The sequence below is a fragment of the Carica papaya genome, chromosome 8 (genome assembly GCF_054855325.1).
Source record: "Carica papaya isolate Zhongbai chromosome 8, ASM5485532v1, whole genome shotgun sequence".
NCBI lineage: Eukaryota > Viridiplantae > Streptophyta > Magnoliopsida > Brassicales > Caricaceae > Carica > Carica papaya.
Window position 1 is genome coordinate 1066937 of NC_142316.1, and position 16252 is coordinate 1083188.

General features: G+C 34.8%; 1 protein-coding gene across 1 annotated transcript; it reads left to right on the forward strand.

Annotated features, from left to right (window-relative positions):
* The first annotated feature begins 13540 nt into the window (after positions 1-13540).
* On the forward strand, positions 13541-16252 carry LOC110806370 (fatty acyl-CoA reductase 2, chloroplastic-like). Its single transcript, XM_022031198.2, has 9 exons — positions 13541-13772; positions 13916-14019; positions 14148-14347; positions 14449-14549; positions 14663-14867; positions 14953-15114; positions 15246-15327; positions 15431-15804; positions 15997-16252. Exons 1-9 carry the CDS (start codon positions 13688-13690, stop codon positions 16151-16153), a joined length of 1470 nt encoding a protein of 489 aa, XP_021886890.2. The 5' UTR covers positions 13541-13687; the 3' UTR covers positions 16154-16252.

Here is a 16252-nt window from a genome sequence, read left to right on the forward strand (position 1 = left end):
GGGAGTATAGTCACGAGGCATGTGAGCAACAAACAACAATTAACAGATATTTTTGCTAAAGCTCTATCTAGTTGGCTTCTCAAAGAGCATATGATCAAAATGAGAGCAAAAAATGTCTATTCTCCATCTTGAGGGGGGATGTTATCTGAGCTGTATAAAACAGAGTCAGACTCGACCTATGTGATAAAATCAAAACGTATCGTTTCACTAAAGAGTAATTTGGTGCGTTCGAGCTTAGGTAAGCTCAGGGACAGAATGAGTATTGAAACCTGTCTTCTTCCCTGAGAAACCTAATATGCTCTCTTCTCTGCTACCATCGACGAGCACCAAAAGCTTTGATTTTGTTTTTTCTTGCATTCTTTTCTGGTTGTTTTGCAGGTAAATACGTACACACATCGCACAACCACTCCTGCGAAGAGCTTCTCTCTTCGTTCACCCGCTTTCGCACCTTCCACCTTCACCAAGTTTCTCTCTCTACTCACTCGCTTCCGTGCCTTCCACCTTCATCGAGCACCACCTGTGCAATTCGGTATTTTCCTTTAATTTTATTTGTTATTTTTTATACGAAAACATTGGTTTTTGAATAGCTTGATTGGTGAACTTCATTTTTTTTTTCATGATCTGTACTTGCTTCTTGAGTGTCCTAAGCATTTCACCACCAAAACCCTAAGCTCATGCGATTGTATATGCTGTCAATTGCTCCTCTCACAGTCCTCAGCCTCGCAACCTACTCCCAATCCTGAACGACCAAATTGGCGGCACCACCTACACTTAATTTGTGCTTGAAGTTAAAGTTGCATTCCTCTTCTAAGCTCCATCAAAGGCTTGTTTGTAAATTGAAGTCTGATTTTTTTTTTCTTTTATTTTCATAGAAATTATAATTTTACTATGTGACTTATAATTTTGTTTATAAATATTGATTGTGAACTTGGTTGAATAAATATGAGACGAGTCAATTTTACACACAAAATTTGTGCATTTTACATATTTAATAAAATACTTAAGACAAAAAAATTAAACAAAAATTACAGAGTATCATGTTATAACTTATATTTTATGTTTCTTTAAACATATAGACCATAAATATTTGTGCATTAATAGCATACTTTTTAATCAAAACATATAATTAAGTAGTAGTTAAAAAAAATTTAAATAAAACTAATTACTTATTAATCTATGAGAAAAAAAAAATAGAAAAAAGTTCTATTAATTTTCCTATAATGACAAAAAGTGAATGTAGTCATACGATATTAATATGGACTGATAATTATTATTATTACATGTATGTGCATTTATTAGAACTTGAACTAGAAATTGTTGGAATTATTATAAACACAATGAACTTGTAGAAAACGTCTGAGATTTATTTATTGCTAACGTGCTAAGATATTTAAGTGGAGCACCATTAGGACTAGTTTTTTTGACACGTGTACTTTTTATTTGTTAAAATATGTAATGGATAATAAGGGGAATGTACTAATTTGAAGATATCTTGAAAGTATATGTACTAATTTAATGTAAAATTGAGATAAAAAATTAAGTCTTATATTTTAGCATAAAAAATTAAATTCAAAACTATATAAATAAATAATAAATTAAATACATACAAAATAATAAATAAGCATATGACTATTATACAAGAGATTTAGAGAGGGGTTGGGGGTTTCGGCGCAGTTATACGGGATTCTTTTGACAAGATGATCGTGATATTTTTTGAGATTCCGATTGAGTGTCGTTCGTCTTATATCGTAGAATTTTTGACTTGCAGAAAACTATTTAGAAACAAATCTCTTAGGCCTATGTATTGTTGAGGTAGATGCATTACAGGTTCAAAGAACTCTTGCAGCGAAAAAAACAAACCGTTTAGAATTTGGGTCGATTGCGAAAGAAAATGTAATGTTGTTGCCCATAAGTTGCTGTATTGCTTCTTCAATTGTGATTGAATTAATATCATTTCTATTTTTTTTTTAAAGTAAATGATTATTATAGTAAATTTAGACAATTATATTTAATAATTAATTTCACGATTAATGGATGAATGTTATTATAGTTAATGAAATAAATAGTTTTTTTTTTAAAATATAAATCCTAGAAAGTGAAAAATTTTCAATTGAATTGATTTTCATAATTTCTCTTTATTTTAGAATATAATTACAGAAAGTAAACTGATTGTACTTTGAGTGTAATAATTTTATATATCTTGAAATGAATTTTCTTACAAGCACTGAATAACTGTAATGTATTATTATTATTATTATTATATTTAAAAAGTATGATAAAATAAAAAAATAAAGATGGAAAACAAGAAATAAGAAATTACAAGTTCACTGTGGAGTGTATTTATATACTCCAAATTTTACAAATCTCTGAACTGCATATTTGTGATCTCCTATCAATGTTAATTTCACCTTTTATATTTTTACATAAATATTTCAGTTATGAATGTAATAAAGTTAATTATTACGTGTATATTAATTATTTTTAGGTTAGATTTTTTTTAATTCGAAGTAATTATACTAATTAAAGAAATTTAATCGTCACGAAATATTTATTTTATCCAAATATATCATGACTGATTGAAATAAAATTCAATTTAATTAATGCAGTTCTATCAATATACTAATGAGTTAAGTATTTAGTCCCGTCGAATCAAATATTTTGAGTTGATAGTACATTCACAAATTTCTTTAATAATTTTAAATTTATAATTTTTAAATAAAATACAATAATTTTAATTATTAAATCACTCCGAAGCAGCTTTTGTAACATTTTAAAAATTCTATGGGCTGAGTCCCCCTTATCTTTTTTACTTGTTTTTTTTTATTTTCAAGCTATTATTTGGGTATTAATTCCTTAATAAATTGTTGATTCAATTAAAGATATGTGATATTTACATCAGAAAAAATTTAATTAAGATAAGCAGAAGCAAGTAAAATAGTTTATTCAATTACGATCATTTATGTTAATTTTTATTTAATTTCTGATCTTAATTTTAAATATTTTTGTAAAAATTATTGATATCATATTTTACATAAAAAAAAGGTATATGTATTTAATTTTTTTGGTTCGAGTTGATCTTTATTTCGAATTTTATGTTAATTTATGATATTTAACACTATTAATATTTGTACTATATCTCGTTAAAATTGATATGTAATATTTTTCTATTAAATATTTTTCTTTATTTTATTTTTTTTAATATCAAATGTCAAGTATTATTTTATATTTACTTTATATAACAATCATTTTATTCTGAACGAATCTGAACATGTACAAAATTAACAAAAAGAAATACTCAAATCCTTAAATCCTCAAACCCAATAACCTTCTTCTTCATCTTCTTCTTCTAGCTTCCACGCATCTTCATCTTGTCAATGGTGGTTGACTCCACGGTCTTCTTTTTCCTCACCCATTCTTTCACACACGATGTTCTTCCAAGAAAAATCATAACCTTCTGCACTAACAATAAGTTAAGTTATAGGTAAAATATGTTTTTAACACTCGGAGGTTTAAAAAGAAGAAACAAGTAGTGATTTCACTTGATTCATGTGGGTGTCATAGGTATCCAAGTAAGTAGGTTAACCCAAAAGTTTACATCACATCCACAATATATCATTTAACAGAGAAGAATAGTTCAAGAGTTAAGAAGATGTTTGCATATGTGATGCCATGTTTATGGAGTGCCAGCTCCGAGCAACAATTTTAATAAGATTCTCGTGAAGTCTCTTAAGTATTTTTACTATCTACTTTCAGAACTTGAGCCTGGTAATGGAGTCCAGAGTTTTATAAAATATATATTTATATGTATAATTACTAATTCCTCTCTGTCTGTCGCCTTCATATATATATATAATATAAACTAATATGTACAGCGTATCGTCCATGTTCAACTTATCACATGCCTTTTTTTTTCAATGGTTCCCAGATAATTTTCTTCATCACTACATTGGCTTAATATCCAAAAACTCCAATATGTGAACATGTAATGCTTTTGATATTTTCATTTTAAATACAAAATTTGTTACAAAAGTACCTAAAATGAGTACATAGTGTGTGAAAGGACTAGTTTAAATAATTTAAAACTATATATCCAAAACAAATTTAAATACTACTAACTTTATATTAATTACAACAAGTCATCATTTTATTTTTGAAAAAGACATACGTAGTATATATACATATATATATATATGTATCTCAAATACGTGTCGTGTCGTGTCTGTAACATTTCAGAACTGAAAGAGAGATAAAAACATGAATTGAATGTGGAAGCGAAATGATAAAGTTAGAGTTTACATTTCTTACACAATAATTTAAAATACTCAATAAATTTACGGAAATAACCATTCTAAAAAAATAAACGAAAAATTAAGAAATAAATAAAAAGTAAACAATTAGATATCCTAAAATGACATTCACTAGCCTTTGAAGGGAGTTCTGGTGGTGAACTATTCACAACCCCCTTGTTGATTGGGATCTGGATCTTATTTCTCTTGATCTGAAATGGTTAATGAAAGGGTGAGCTATACTAACCTAGTAAGAATATCACACTATTCACTGATATAGAAACTGAAAGTTGGTAAAAATTATAAAAACAACCAATGGAGCTATTTATTTGAATAAATTTATTTATCATAAGTAAAACCATTTATTGCATACTTACTATTGCAAGATTTTCAAAACCGACCTATAGAGACAATAACTCAATAATATTATAATATCATACTTAAGTAAGTAAGAATAACAACTTTTTCTTTTTATTTACCTACTGGTATCTATGGGGGTCCATAGGGATGTCCCACTACGCGTGAACCAACATATAATCTTGTCAACTAACTGATCGTCCCCATACCCCCGTCCGGTATAAGGATAAAACGGGTCGTTCCCATATCCCGTCTGGTATGAACACCAAAAATACCAATTCTTGATATCTGGTTCGGTATGAGGTGAAACGGGCCATCCCCATACCACGTTTAGTATGAGCAACAAAAATACCAATCCTCGATATCTCGTTCGATATGAGGCGACGTTCACGGTAGGGTTCTCTATGTACCCGATTCGTCTACCATCTCTCAAGATATCCAGTAAGATTACCATTCATTCATTCACTTAACCAACCAATTTTTTGTTTACATTTAATTTTTAGTTTCATAATTTAATCGTAAATCAACGCAAGACAAACAATACATGCATAAAGGAAACATAACTGAATCATTTTACCAATTCCAGTATATTATCAAACATTTAAAGCTGTAGAATTAAACAATCGGTTAAACAAGATAACAATAATAAATAAACAGTTTTGACTCCATTAGTAACCTATAATTAATTCTCGAAATTTTTTAAATTACGTAAAATAACGTATTATTGATAATTAGACTTCAATTTCATAACAGGGAAAAAGGTAAGGGATTTTTACCTGAATCGGTGTTCGAAACACTGAACTTTCAGTTGTGCATACTAACGGTCCCCGAGTTTCTTGAATTTTTATGCGGAGGAAAAAATACGCTTTACGTACTTAAAAATATCATAAAAATCCAAAATCGGTGTTAAAAACTTTTTATAGCTAATTTTGGAATTCCGGCACGGTGGCATCGCCGTGCTCCAGCAATGGCACCATCGGTCGCAGTGGCGGTTTGCCTCGGACTTTTCGACCAATTTTGACTAATTTTATAGCCATCATTGCGAGAAAATAGGTTAAGAGGCCTCGATTTGCCGAAAAAAGTTGAAAAAATAAGAACTTACCGGCGACGGAATTTTTTAGTGCGGCAGCTTTGCCGACTGACCTTCATGGTTGAGCATTTTTCTTTAGTCAACCTATAGAAAATAGAATGGTGAATACAATGGGAAAAAAATTGCACGAAACAGGAAATAGGAAGGGGTTCATCGAAGGTGATTTTTAGTTTTTTTCGCGGCGACGCCGTCGGTCTTTACTCCGATTTGCTCCCATTTAGCTATGAGGGTGTTCAAAATTAAATTCCAAGCGAATAGAAATTTTTGTACCTTTTTTGACGGTCAGAGGTGGCTCCGATGTGGCGGCGGGCGGCGATTGACTCTCTTCTCCGGTGACTAGTTTTTCTTCTCCAGCAGGAGGTTAGCGGATAGAGTTTGGATACAGTGTGAAGTGAGATATTTATACCCATCTCCCTTAAATCTGAGCTGTTCATCGCGTTTGATCTCGATCGTCTGATCGCGTTTAAAGAAAAAATGAATCTGGACCGTTCATCACGATTTGATCTCGACAATACAATCGCGTTTAAAGAGGGAACAAATTTAACCATCAGTTTCTGATTTTTCTTTCAAAAATACTATTTGAACCCAAAATTTCACCCATTTTTCAAAAAATTATTTTCAATTTCATCATTCACCTATTTTTTCCTAATTTTACATTAAATAAAAATTTATAAATTTAAAAATTTTATCTATATATATTTTTTAATTTTAAAATTAATCCCAGACTAAATATCAGGCCCGAGTGTTATAACTCTCTCCCTTTAAAAGAAATTTTGTACCTAAAATTTGTCACTCTCTTACTCAACCAAACAGTTGTGGATACTAGGCTCTGAAGTATAATTCTATCTCCCATGTGACATCTCTCTGTGTGTGATTTTGCCATAAGACTTTAACGAAGAGAATTTTCTGATTGCGGAATACTCTATTCTTTTGGTCCACAATACCCACCAGTACCTCCTTGTAGGATAGATCCTCCTAGAGTGAAAGGGGCTCGTAGGTCAAGACATGAGAGGAGTCCGGGTTATACTTGCGTAGTATAGACATATGAAACGCATTATGGACCCTGGATAGTTCTAGAGATAGTGCCAGTCTGTAGGCGACAGTTCCAATTCTGTTTAAGATTTCAAATGGTCCAATAAATCGAGGGATTTAGTTTCTCCATTTTTCTAAACCTATTGATTTCCTTAAAAAGAATGACCTTAAGGAAAACCTGATTACCTTTCTCAAATTCTAAATCCTTCATCCAAGTATCCGTATAATTCTTCTGCCTACTTTGAGCCATCTGGATGTTCTTCCAAATCTTAACTATTTTGGCTGCAGTCTCATCCACAAGATTTGCACTAAATAATTTTCTATCACCCACCTCTTCCTAACAAATCAACGATCTGCATAGACAGCCATATGACGCCTCGTACGGAGTCATACTAATACTTGCTTGGTAGTTGTTATTGTAGGCAAACTCTATTAAGGGTAAATGATCATCCAAATGGTCCATGAAGTCAAGAACACAAGCTTGAAGCATATTCTCTAGTACGTGGATCGTCTTTTCTGATTGTCCATCCGTCTGAGGATGGAATGCAGTACTAAGGGACAGTTTCATTCTTATGCCTTGCTGAAAACTAGACTAGAACTGAGAAGTGAACCTAGGGTCCTTGCCGAATACTACTGTCACTAGCACTCCATGTAACCTGATTATTTATCTCTTGGATATATATTCTTACTAACTTGTTCTATGGGTCAGTCATCTTGATGACCAAGAAGTGGGAAGACTTGGTGAACAGGTTAACAATTACCTAAATGACATAATGTCCCGAGTGTGTCATAGGTAATCCTGTCACGAAATCCATTGTGATGTGTTTCCACTTCTACTACAGAATTGGTAATGGTTGAAGTAGCCTGTCTGGGTGTTGATGCTTTGTCTTGACTTACTAACATACCAAACACTTGTAAACAAAATCGGTTACCTCTCTTTTCATCCCATTCCACCAAAATCAGGATCATATACTTTGATACATCTTAGTACTTCCGGGATGCATGACAAACTTTGAGCTATGAGCTTTTGTCATAATGTCCATTCTCAGCTCAATATCATATGTAACACACACCCTATCCTAAAATCTAAAAAACACATCGACAAAGACTCAAAATTCTAGATCTACTCCTTGTTCTGCATCTTTTTCTAGGCTGCTAGGGCGGAATCAGCAGATTGGGCTTTCTTTATTCTCTGGATCAACTCAGGTTGAACAGTCAGATGGGCCAAACATGCAACTCTCTTCAGGTCCTGAAGTCGTACCTGTTGTGCGGCCTCTATTACCCTATATTCGGAAATCATTAGGTGAGCTAATATACCTGCACTTTTTCTGTTGAGTACGTCGGCTACCACGTTGCCCTTACCTAGGTGATACAAGATGTTGCAATCATAATCCTTGAGGAGTTCTATCAATCTTCTCTGATGCATGTTTAGATCTTTTTGAGTGAATATGTGTTTCAAGCTCTTATGATCAGTATATATATGAAAAGTCTCCCCATACAAGTACTGACGCTAAGTCATCAAGGCATGGATAATCGCGATAAGTTCTAAGTCATGGGTAGGGTAGTTTTTCTCATGACACCTCAATTGCATAAATTCATAGGCTATGACCTTCCCATGTTGTATCAGAATACAACTCAACCCCAGGTATGAGATATTATAAACTGTATATCCATTTGTCCCGCTCGGTAAGGCCATCAAATGTGCAATAATCAACCGTTTATTTAGTTCTAAAAAGCTCATTTCACAGTTCTCGTTCTACTCAAACTTGACGTTTTTCTTTATGAGCCGAGTCAAAGGAACAGTTAAGCTAGAAAATCCTTCCACAAATTTACGATAATAACCTACCATCCCCAGAAAGCTACGAATCTCCTTAACCAAGGTCAATTTTTCCTAGCCAAGCACAGCCTCAGCTTTTATGGGGTTCACAACCACTCTATACCTTGATACGATGTGTACTAGAAAGGTAGTCTACTCGAGCTAGAACCCACACTTACTCAACTTTGCATACAACTTCTTTTCTTTGAGAACCTGCAAAACCTGAGTAAGATGGTAGGGGTGTTCCTCTCTACTTTTTTAATAGATCAAGATATCATCGATAAATACAATGATGAACTGATTCAGAAATTGTCTGAAAATTCTATTTATCAAATTCATGAAGATGACTAGTGCGTTGGTTAGTCCAAATGGCATGACCAGGAACTCATAATGTCCATACCTAGTTTGAAAAGCTGTTTTGGGAATGTCTTCTGCCTTGATCTTTACCTGATAGTAACTTGAACACAGATCTATTTTGGAGAAGACCTGGGCACTCTGCAACTTATCAAAAAAGTTATCGATCCTATGAAGGAAGTACTTGTTCTTGATCATGATCCCGTTCAGTTATCTGTAGTCAATATATAACCTTAATGTCTCATCTTCATTCTTTGTGAATGTGACTCCAGCACCCCAAGAAGACACACTATGTCGGATGAATCCACTATCCTGCAATTCATTGATCTAGTTTCTCAGCTCATCTATCTCAACACGACTCATGTGGTAAAGGACAACCGAAATAGGCTGGGTGCCTAGCTGAAGATCTATGGTGAATTCAACTTCTCTGTCCACTAGTAGTTCGGGTAGTTTATCCGAGAACAGATCCGAAAAGTCTCGAACTACCAGAATTTCTCGAATACAAATTTTTTTCTTAGGTTTGCCCTGTATAATGTCTGGGTTGGTTTTTGCATGTTGCTGAGTGAGGTTGTAACCCCTGCTCAGGATAGGAGGTTTGGCCTGGTTCTGATTTCTCGGGCACTCTCTCGCATAATGCTGGGCACTCCTACATATACAATAAGTATTGTTAAGATGATAGCATTTCGGTCCCCATGATCCTTACCACAGTGTTGCCAAGTCCTACCGCGTCCTGTTGTAAGAATCTAAGGAGGAACTTGAGTCACTGACCTAGGTTTCTTGTTCTGCTGAACAGGTATAGTGGGTGCTGGTCTACAATGTGAAACCGAGGGCCTGAGGTTCCTTTTCACTAGCTGTGCCTCGTCCAAAATAGTCGAGTAAGTACTAACATCGAACACATACAGCTGCTGTCTAATCTCAGGACGAAGGCTCCACTCGAACTTTCTTACCTTTCTGCCTTCATCCATCATGCTCTTTGGGGAATACCGGCCCAACTTTAGGAACTTTCAGTCATATTTTGATACAGTCATATCACCTTGAACCAAGTGTGTAAATTTTATTTCCTTCAGATGTCGGAGATGTTCTGAGAGGTACTCTGCATTGAAAGCCTTCAAGGACTATTCCTAAGTGACTGAAATGGCAGGGTGGCCTGCTTGAGTTGGCATCAGCAACCTGCCTCTCTCACCAGCGGCTTGCCTCTCCCACCAGTATGTAGGTGGCAAGTATGACTCTTTATTCGGAAATCACCTGAAGAGTCGTGAAAATCTTCTCTGTCTTAGCTAAGTCGTACTCGACCTCTTTAAAGGAGGATGCCCCTGCAAAAGTAAATGTGTTTAGTCTTTTGTATCTCTCATGTAGTCTGGGTCCGTAATGGAAGGAATTGGACCCCATGGAAGATGGACTGGATTGTGCTGGGGATGGACCAGATGGCCTTGTGGTGGTACTAGATGATACGGTGGAGGCACCAGATTGTAATGTGGTGGTGCTGAGTGATGCAGTTGGGGTACCAAGGTATATTATGGTGGCGTCAGATGATGCGATTTGGGCACCAGACCATACTGTGGTGGTGCTGGATGGTACTATAGAAGACTAGGTCGTATCGGGTGGCTCAGAATCCTCCCGCTGCAAGGGTGGCTCGACATGTGGCAGGGGGAGAGAGTCAGGTGGCTCCCTTCTTTCCTCCCGAGCCTGCTGGGCAGCGATGAGTCTTTGCAACATTTCAAATAGTCAGTCAACATCCTCTCGAAGCGAACCCTCCCGGGTTGCTCGGTTTAATGGGGGTCTTCCTCTTCTCATATATCTGTACCTGCATTTCATAAGGAATGGTACGAGTGATAATTCATTTTTTGGGTGTTTTTTAAGGTTTTTGGGTAAGGAATAATTCCGAGGAACGCGGCTCTGATACCAACTGTAATGTCCTGAAACTAAAAGGGAGATAAAGACATGAATTGAATGCGGAAGCGAAATAATAGAGTTAGGGTTTACATTTCTTACACAATAATTTAGAATACCCAATAAGGTTACGGGAATGATTCTTCTAAAAGAACAAGTAAAAAATCAAGAAATAAATGAAAAGTAAACAATTAGGTATTCTAGGATGACCTTCACTAGCCTTTGAAGAGAGTATAGGTTTTGAACTGTTTACAACCCCCTTGTTGATCGAAATCTGGATCTTGCTCATGTTGATTTAAAATAATTAATAAAAGGGAGAGCTATACTACCCCAGTAAAAATATCACACTACTCATCGATACAGAAACTGAAGGTTGGTAAAAATCATAAAAACAACTAATGGAGCTCTTAATTTAAGTAAATTTATTTATCATAAGTAAAATTATTTATTACATACTTACCGTTGTGAGATTTTCAAAACTGACCTACAGAGACAATAGCTCAACAATATCATAATCTCATATTTAAGTAAACAAGAATAATAACTTTTTCTTTTTATCTGTCTACTAGTATCTATGGGGGTCCATAAGGATGTCCCACTATGCATGAACCAACATCCAACCTTGTCAACTAACCGGCCGTCCCAATACCACGTCCGGTATGAGTGCAAAAAATATCATTCCTCAATATCCCATCCAGTATAAGGGTGAAACAGGTCGTCCCCATACCCCATTTGGTATAAGCACTAAAAATACCGATCATCGATACCCCATCCGGTATAAGTGTGAAACGGGTCGTACCCATACTCCGTCCGGTATGAGTGCCAAAAATACTAATTCTCAATACTCCATCCGGTATGAGACGACATTCACGGTTGGGTTCCCTATGTATTCGGTTCATCCACCATCTTGTAGGATATTCAATAAGGCTACCATTCATTCATTCACTTAATCAATCAATTTTCTGTTTACATTTAATTTTTAATTTTACAATTTAACCGTAAATCAATGCAAGATAAACAACACATACATTAAGAAAACACAACTAAATAATTTTATCAATTTTAGTATATTATCATGCATTAAAGCTGTAAAATCAAACAATCAATTAAACAAGACAATAATAATAAATAAACGGCACTGCCTCCATTAGTAATCTGTAATTAATTTTCAAAATTTTTTAAATTACGAAAAATATCTTATTATTGATAATTAGACTTTAATTCCATAACAGGGAATAAGGTAAGAGATTCTTATCCGAATCGGTATTTAAAAAACTGAACTTTCAGTTGCACCTACTGGCGGTCTTCGGGTTTCCTGAATTTTCCTATGGAGGTAAAAACACACTTTACGTATCTAAAAATATCTTTAAAAAATCCAAAATCAGTGTTAAAAATCTTTTTTGACTAATTTTGAAATTCCAGCACGGCGGCATCGCTGTGCTCCAGCGACGACACTGCCGCTTGTGGTGGCGGTTTGCCTCGGACTGGTCGTTTTTGGCCAGTTTTTGCCAGTTGTGGCCAGTTTTATACCCATCTCTTCGAGAAAATACGTTAAGGAGTCTCGATTGGTCGACAAAAATAAAAAAAACAAAAACTTACCGGCGGTGAGATTTTCTTGTGCGGCGGCTCCGCTTGTTCACCTTCACGATTGGACGTTTGTTTTTCGATCAAACTGTAGAAAATAGAATAGTGGAAAGATTGAACGAAACGGGAAACGAAAAATAGGAAGGGCCTCATCAGAGGCAATTTTTTATTTTTTCCGCAGCGGCACCGCCAGGCTTTGCCCATGATTTTTGTCTCATCCGTCATTCCTTTTTCTCTATTTTGGCCATGAAGGTGTTCAAAATCAAATTCCAAGTGAATATGAGAAAATTTACCTTTTTTTCACAGCTGGAGGTGGCTTCGGCGCGGCAGCGGTCGACAGTCAACTCCCTTCTCTGGCGATTGATTCTTCTTCTCTGGCGGGGGGCTGGCGGCTAAGGTTTGGATTTAGTGTGACGTGAGATATTTACACCCGTCTTCCTTAAATCTGGACCGTTCATCGCATTTGATTTCGAATGTCTGATCACGTTTAAAGAACAAATGAATTAGGACTGTTTATCGTAATTTGATCTCGATCGTACGATTGTATTTAAAGAATGAACGAATCTGGGCCATTCATCACGTTTAATCGCGAGCATCCGATCGGGTCTGAGGAGAAAATGGATTTGGACCGTCCACGCGCGCGAAAATGCATTCGGGCCGTCCGATCACGTACACGTGGATTACCAGTATGGCCTCCTGCGTGGCACTGAGTCAGCGTGCCTTGCTACGCGGCGTGCTCCGGTTCATCGAGGCTGCTGACTATGCAATTCTACGTGTTACATTTTTTTTAATTACGTTTTGACCTCTAATTTCTAATTTTTCTTTCAAAAATATCCCCCAAATTTAAATTTTAATTACTTTTTTTCAAAATTATTTTCAATTTTATATTTTATTTATTTATTCCTAATTTTTCATTAAATAAAAATTTATAAACTTAAAAATTATATTTTTTTTAAAATTTAAAATTAATCTCGTACCAAATTTTAGACCCGGATGTATGTGCCAAAAATATATATATACACATAACAAGACATTGTTTGAAGTACTTGTGACATAATGAACTCTTTATTCCAGGCTTCCTTCTCTAAACATGCATTTCCCGTAAGCTGCATCCCAATCACCACCTCCACAGAAAACATCTTCTCCTCCAACTTTCATTTTTCTAGTAATATTTCAGCAAGACCACCAATTAGAATCTCTTGTCAAAACACAACATCACTAGTAACAGTTTCAGACCATGTTGACGTTAGAAAGGGAAATTCATCTGCTACCAGGGATATGTCTAATCATGGTATTGGCATTACCAATTTCCTTCAGGGCAAGAGCTATTTTATCACTGGTGCCACTGGATTTCTTGGCAAAGGTAATACAGTTTATGTGTGTGTGTGTGTATATATATTCATCAATCTGTTAAACGATACTCAGCTTCTTCCTATATGTATATTACAAAGTAACATGTCTGATTTACTCTGATGATCCTTAATGCATTTAATCTAAAAACTGCAGCTTTAATAGAGAAAATGTTGCGCGCAATTCCGGATGTTGTCAACATCTTTCTGTTGATCAAGGCAAAAGATAAGGAAGATGCCAAGGCCAGATTGTATACCGAAGTGTGTGCTAGCAGATAGATAAACACTTTTCTCTTGCTTTCTTTTCTTTTTTTTCTTTTTTTCCTAGCACGAGCTTGAGCTAAAACTGATTAATTCCATGAATAATTATATGCTTTAATATTTTTCAGATCATAGAGTCAGACCTGTTCAAGTTCCTGAAGCAAATACATGGTGAATCTTATAAAGAATTCATGATGAGCAAGCTGGTACCAGTTATTGGGAACATGAATGAGCCTGATCTGGGGATGGATGCTGATACAGTTGATGAGATCGCCAAAAAAATTAATGTCATTATTAATTCTGCAGCTAATACAAACTGGCATGAAAGGTTCTTTTTATATATTATCTTACCATCTATATATACAATCGCATTTATTATCATACATAATTATATAATCACATTCCTTATTATATATGATTATAATACAGGTATGATCTTGCTCTGAACACGAACACGAAAGGACCTTCTCGACTCCTTAGCTTCGCAAAGAAATGCCCCAAACTTAGTCTTTTCTGCATGTTATCAACCGGTATAGATGTGAAATGCATTAGTACTTACTCAAGTCCTATTTATATATATATACACACACACATATACACATGCTATATATGTACTTCAACTAATGTCTCAAAATTGTTGCAGCATATGTTAATGGAAATAGACTAGGAAAAAGCATGGAGAAACCTTTCTCAATGGGACAAAGCATAGCTGCTGAGAGATCATTCGCTTCGGAAGATCCTATCCCAGAACTGAACATAGATGCTGAAGTAGAATTAGCTTCGACATTAGCTGAAACTTTTCACGTAAAGGAAGCAAATCAGAAGATAAAGGATCTGGGTTTGCAAAGGTGACAACTTTATTATTATTATAATTGTTATTGTTATTATTTTCTATGCATTAATCAAATAATTAATTGATGATGATGAAATTAGAGCAAGAATGTATGGATGGAGAAGCACTTATGAATTCACAAAAGCCATGGGAGAGATGGTGATATCAGAGATGAGAGGACAGATACCAGTAGTCATAATTCGTCCCAGTATCATTGAGAGCACTTATAAAGAACCTTTTCCTGGTTGGATCCAAGGCAATAGGTATGTATGTGTTTATATATATATATATATAATTTAATTTGTTTTAAAATAAATTAGTTAATATTAAACTTGTCAATTTATTAGAAGTTAACATTTTCAGTTTATTCTGATTAAAAAAATACATAAATCAGAATGGTAGATCCATTCATTTTGCAGTATGGGAAAGGCAACCTGCCAGTCCTTTTTGGAGATTCCCAAGCAGTTGTAGATCTTGTAAGACCATTTCTTGTTCTTAGTTGATTAATTACCATAAGTTGGAATCTTATAAAATGTCGAACTCTATTACTCATGTTCTATTAATATATATTTTTTATAGATTCCTGTCGACATGGTTGTGAATGCGACATTGGCAGCCGTCGCAAAGCATGGAATTTCAGGAAAACCCGAGGTAAATGTGTACCATGTGGGATCTTCGGATATGAATCCGCTGTCATATCAGGATATGTTCAATTTTTGTTATGAACACTTCATTGCTTGTTCATTGATGAAAGCCAAGATAAGAAAACTTGAAATTTTGAAGTCCATGGACGAATTCTCATCCTATATATACAATGTCATGAGGCCAAGTGAATCGGAAACGGATCCAGATTCAAAGCTGCATCAGAAACTTCAGAAGCAAGCTAAGAGGAAAGCAGAATACTTTATTCAATTGGCAAATATATACAAGCCCTACATGTTCAACAATGGATTGTAAGATTTTTTTTCCTTTCCTTTTTCTAATTAAAATCCATTCATGAGTATACATGCACACACATATAATTACATATTTTAGAACAAAATGATTTTGAAGATATTGTAAGTTTTATCAATACAGCTTAATGTTTGAAGATATATCGAACTGATTGTTGTTGGTAAAAAACTAAAATGAATTATCGATGGCAGGTTTGACAATAGTAATATGCGGAAGATGATGGAAGAGATGTCATTCGAAGAGAAAAGGAATTTCGGGTTCGATGTTTGCAGCATAAATTGGAGGGATTACATCACAAATGTTCACATTCCAGGCCTCAAGACTCATGTCATGATGGGAAGATGTTGATATTTTGTAATTCTACTATATTTACAATTTCAGCAGCAACAGTATATGTATATGTATACATACTTCCATAAATTATCTAGAAGCAGAAAAATCTTTTAA

Excerpts from the sequence above, each read along its gene's own strand:
- LOC110806370 (XM_022031198.2), top strand. The coding sequence starts at position 13,688 with ATGTCTAATCATGGTATTGGCATTACCAATTTCCTTCAGGGCAAGAGC. Across the intron at positions 14,348-14,448 it reads AATACAAACTGGCATGAAAG|GTATGATCTTGCTCTGAACA; the intron begins GTTCTTTTTATA and ends ATTATAATACAG. Across the intron at positions 15,115-15,245 it reads GGTTGGATCCAAGGCAATAG|AATGGTAGATCCATTCATTT; the intron begins GTATGTATGTGT and ends TACATAAATCAG.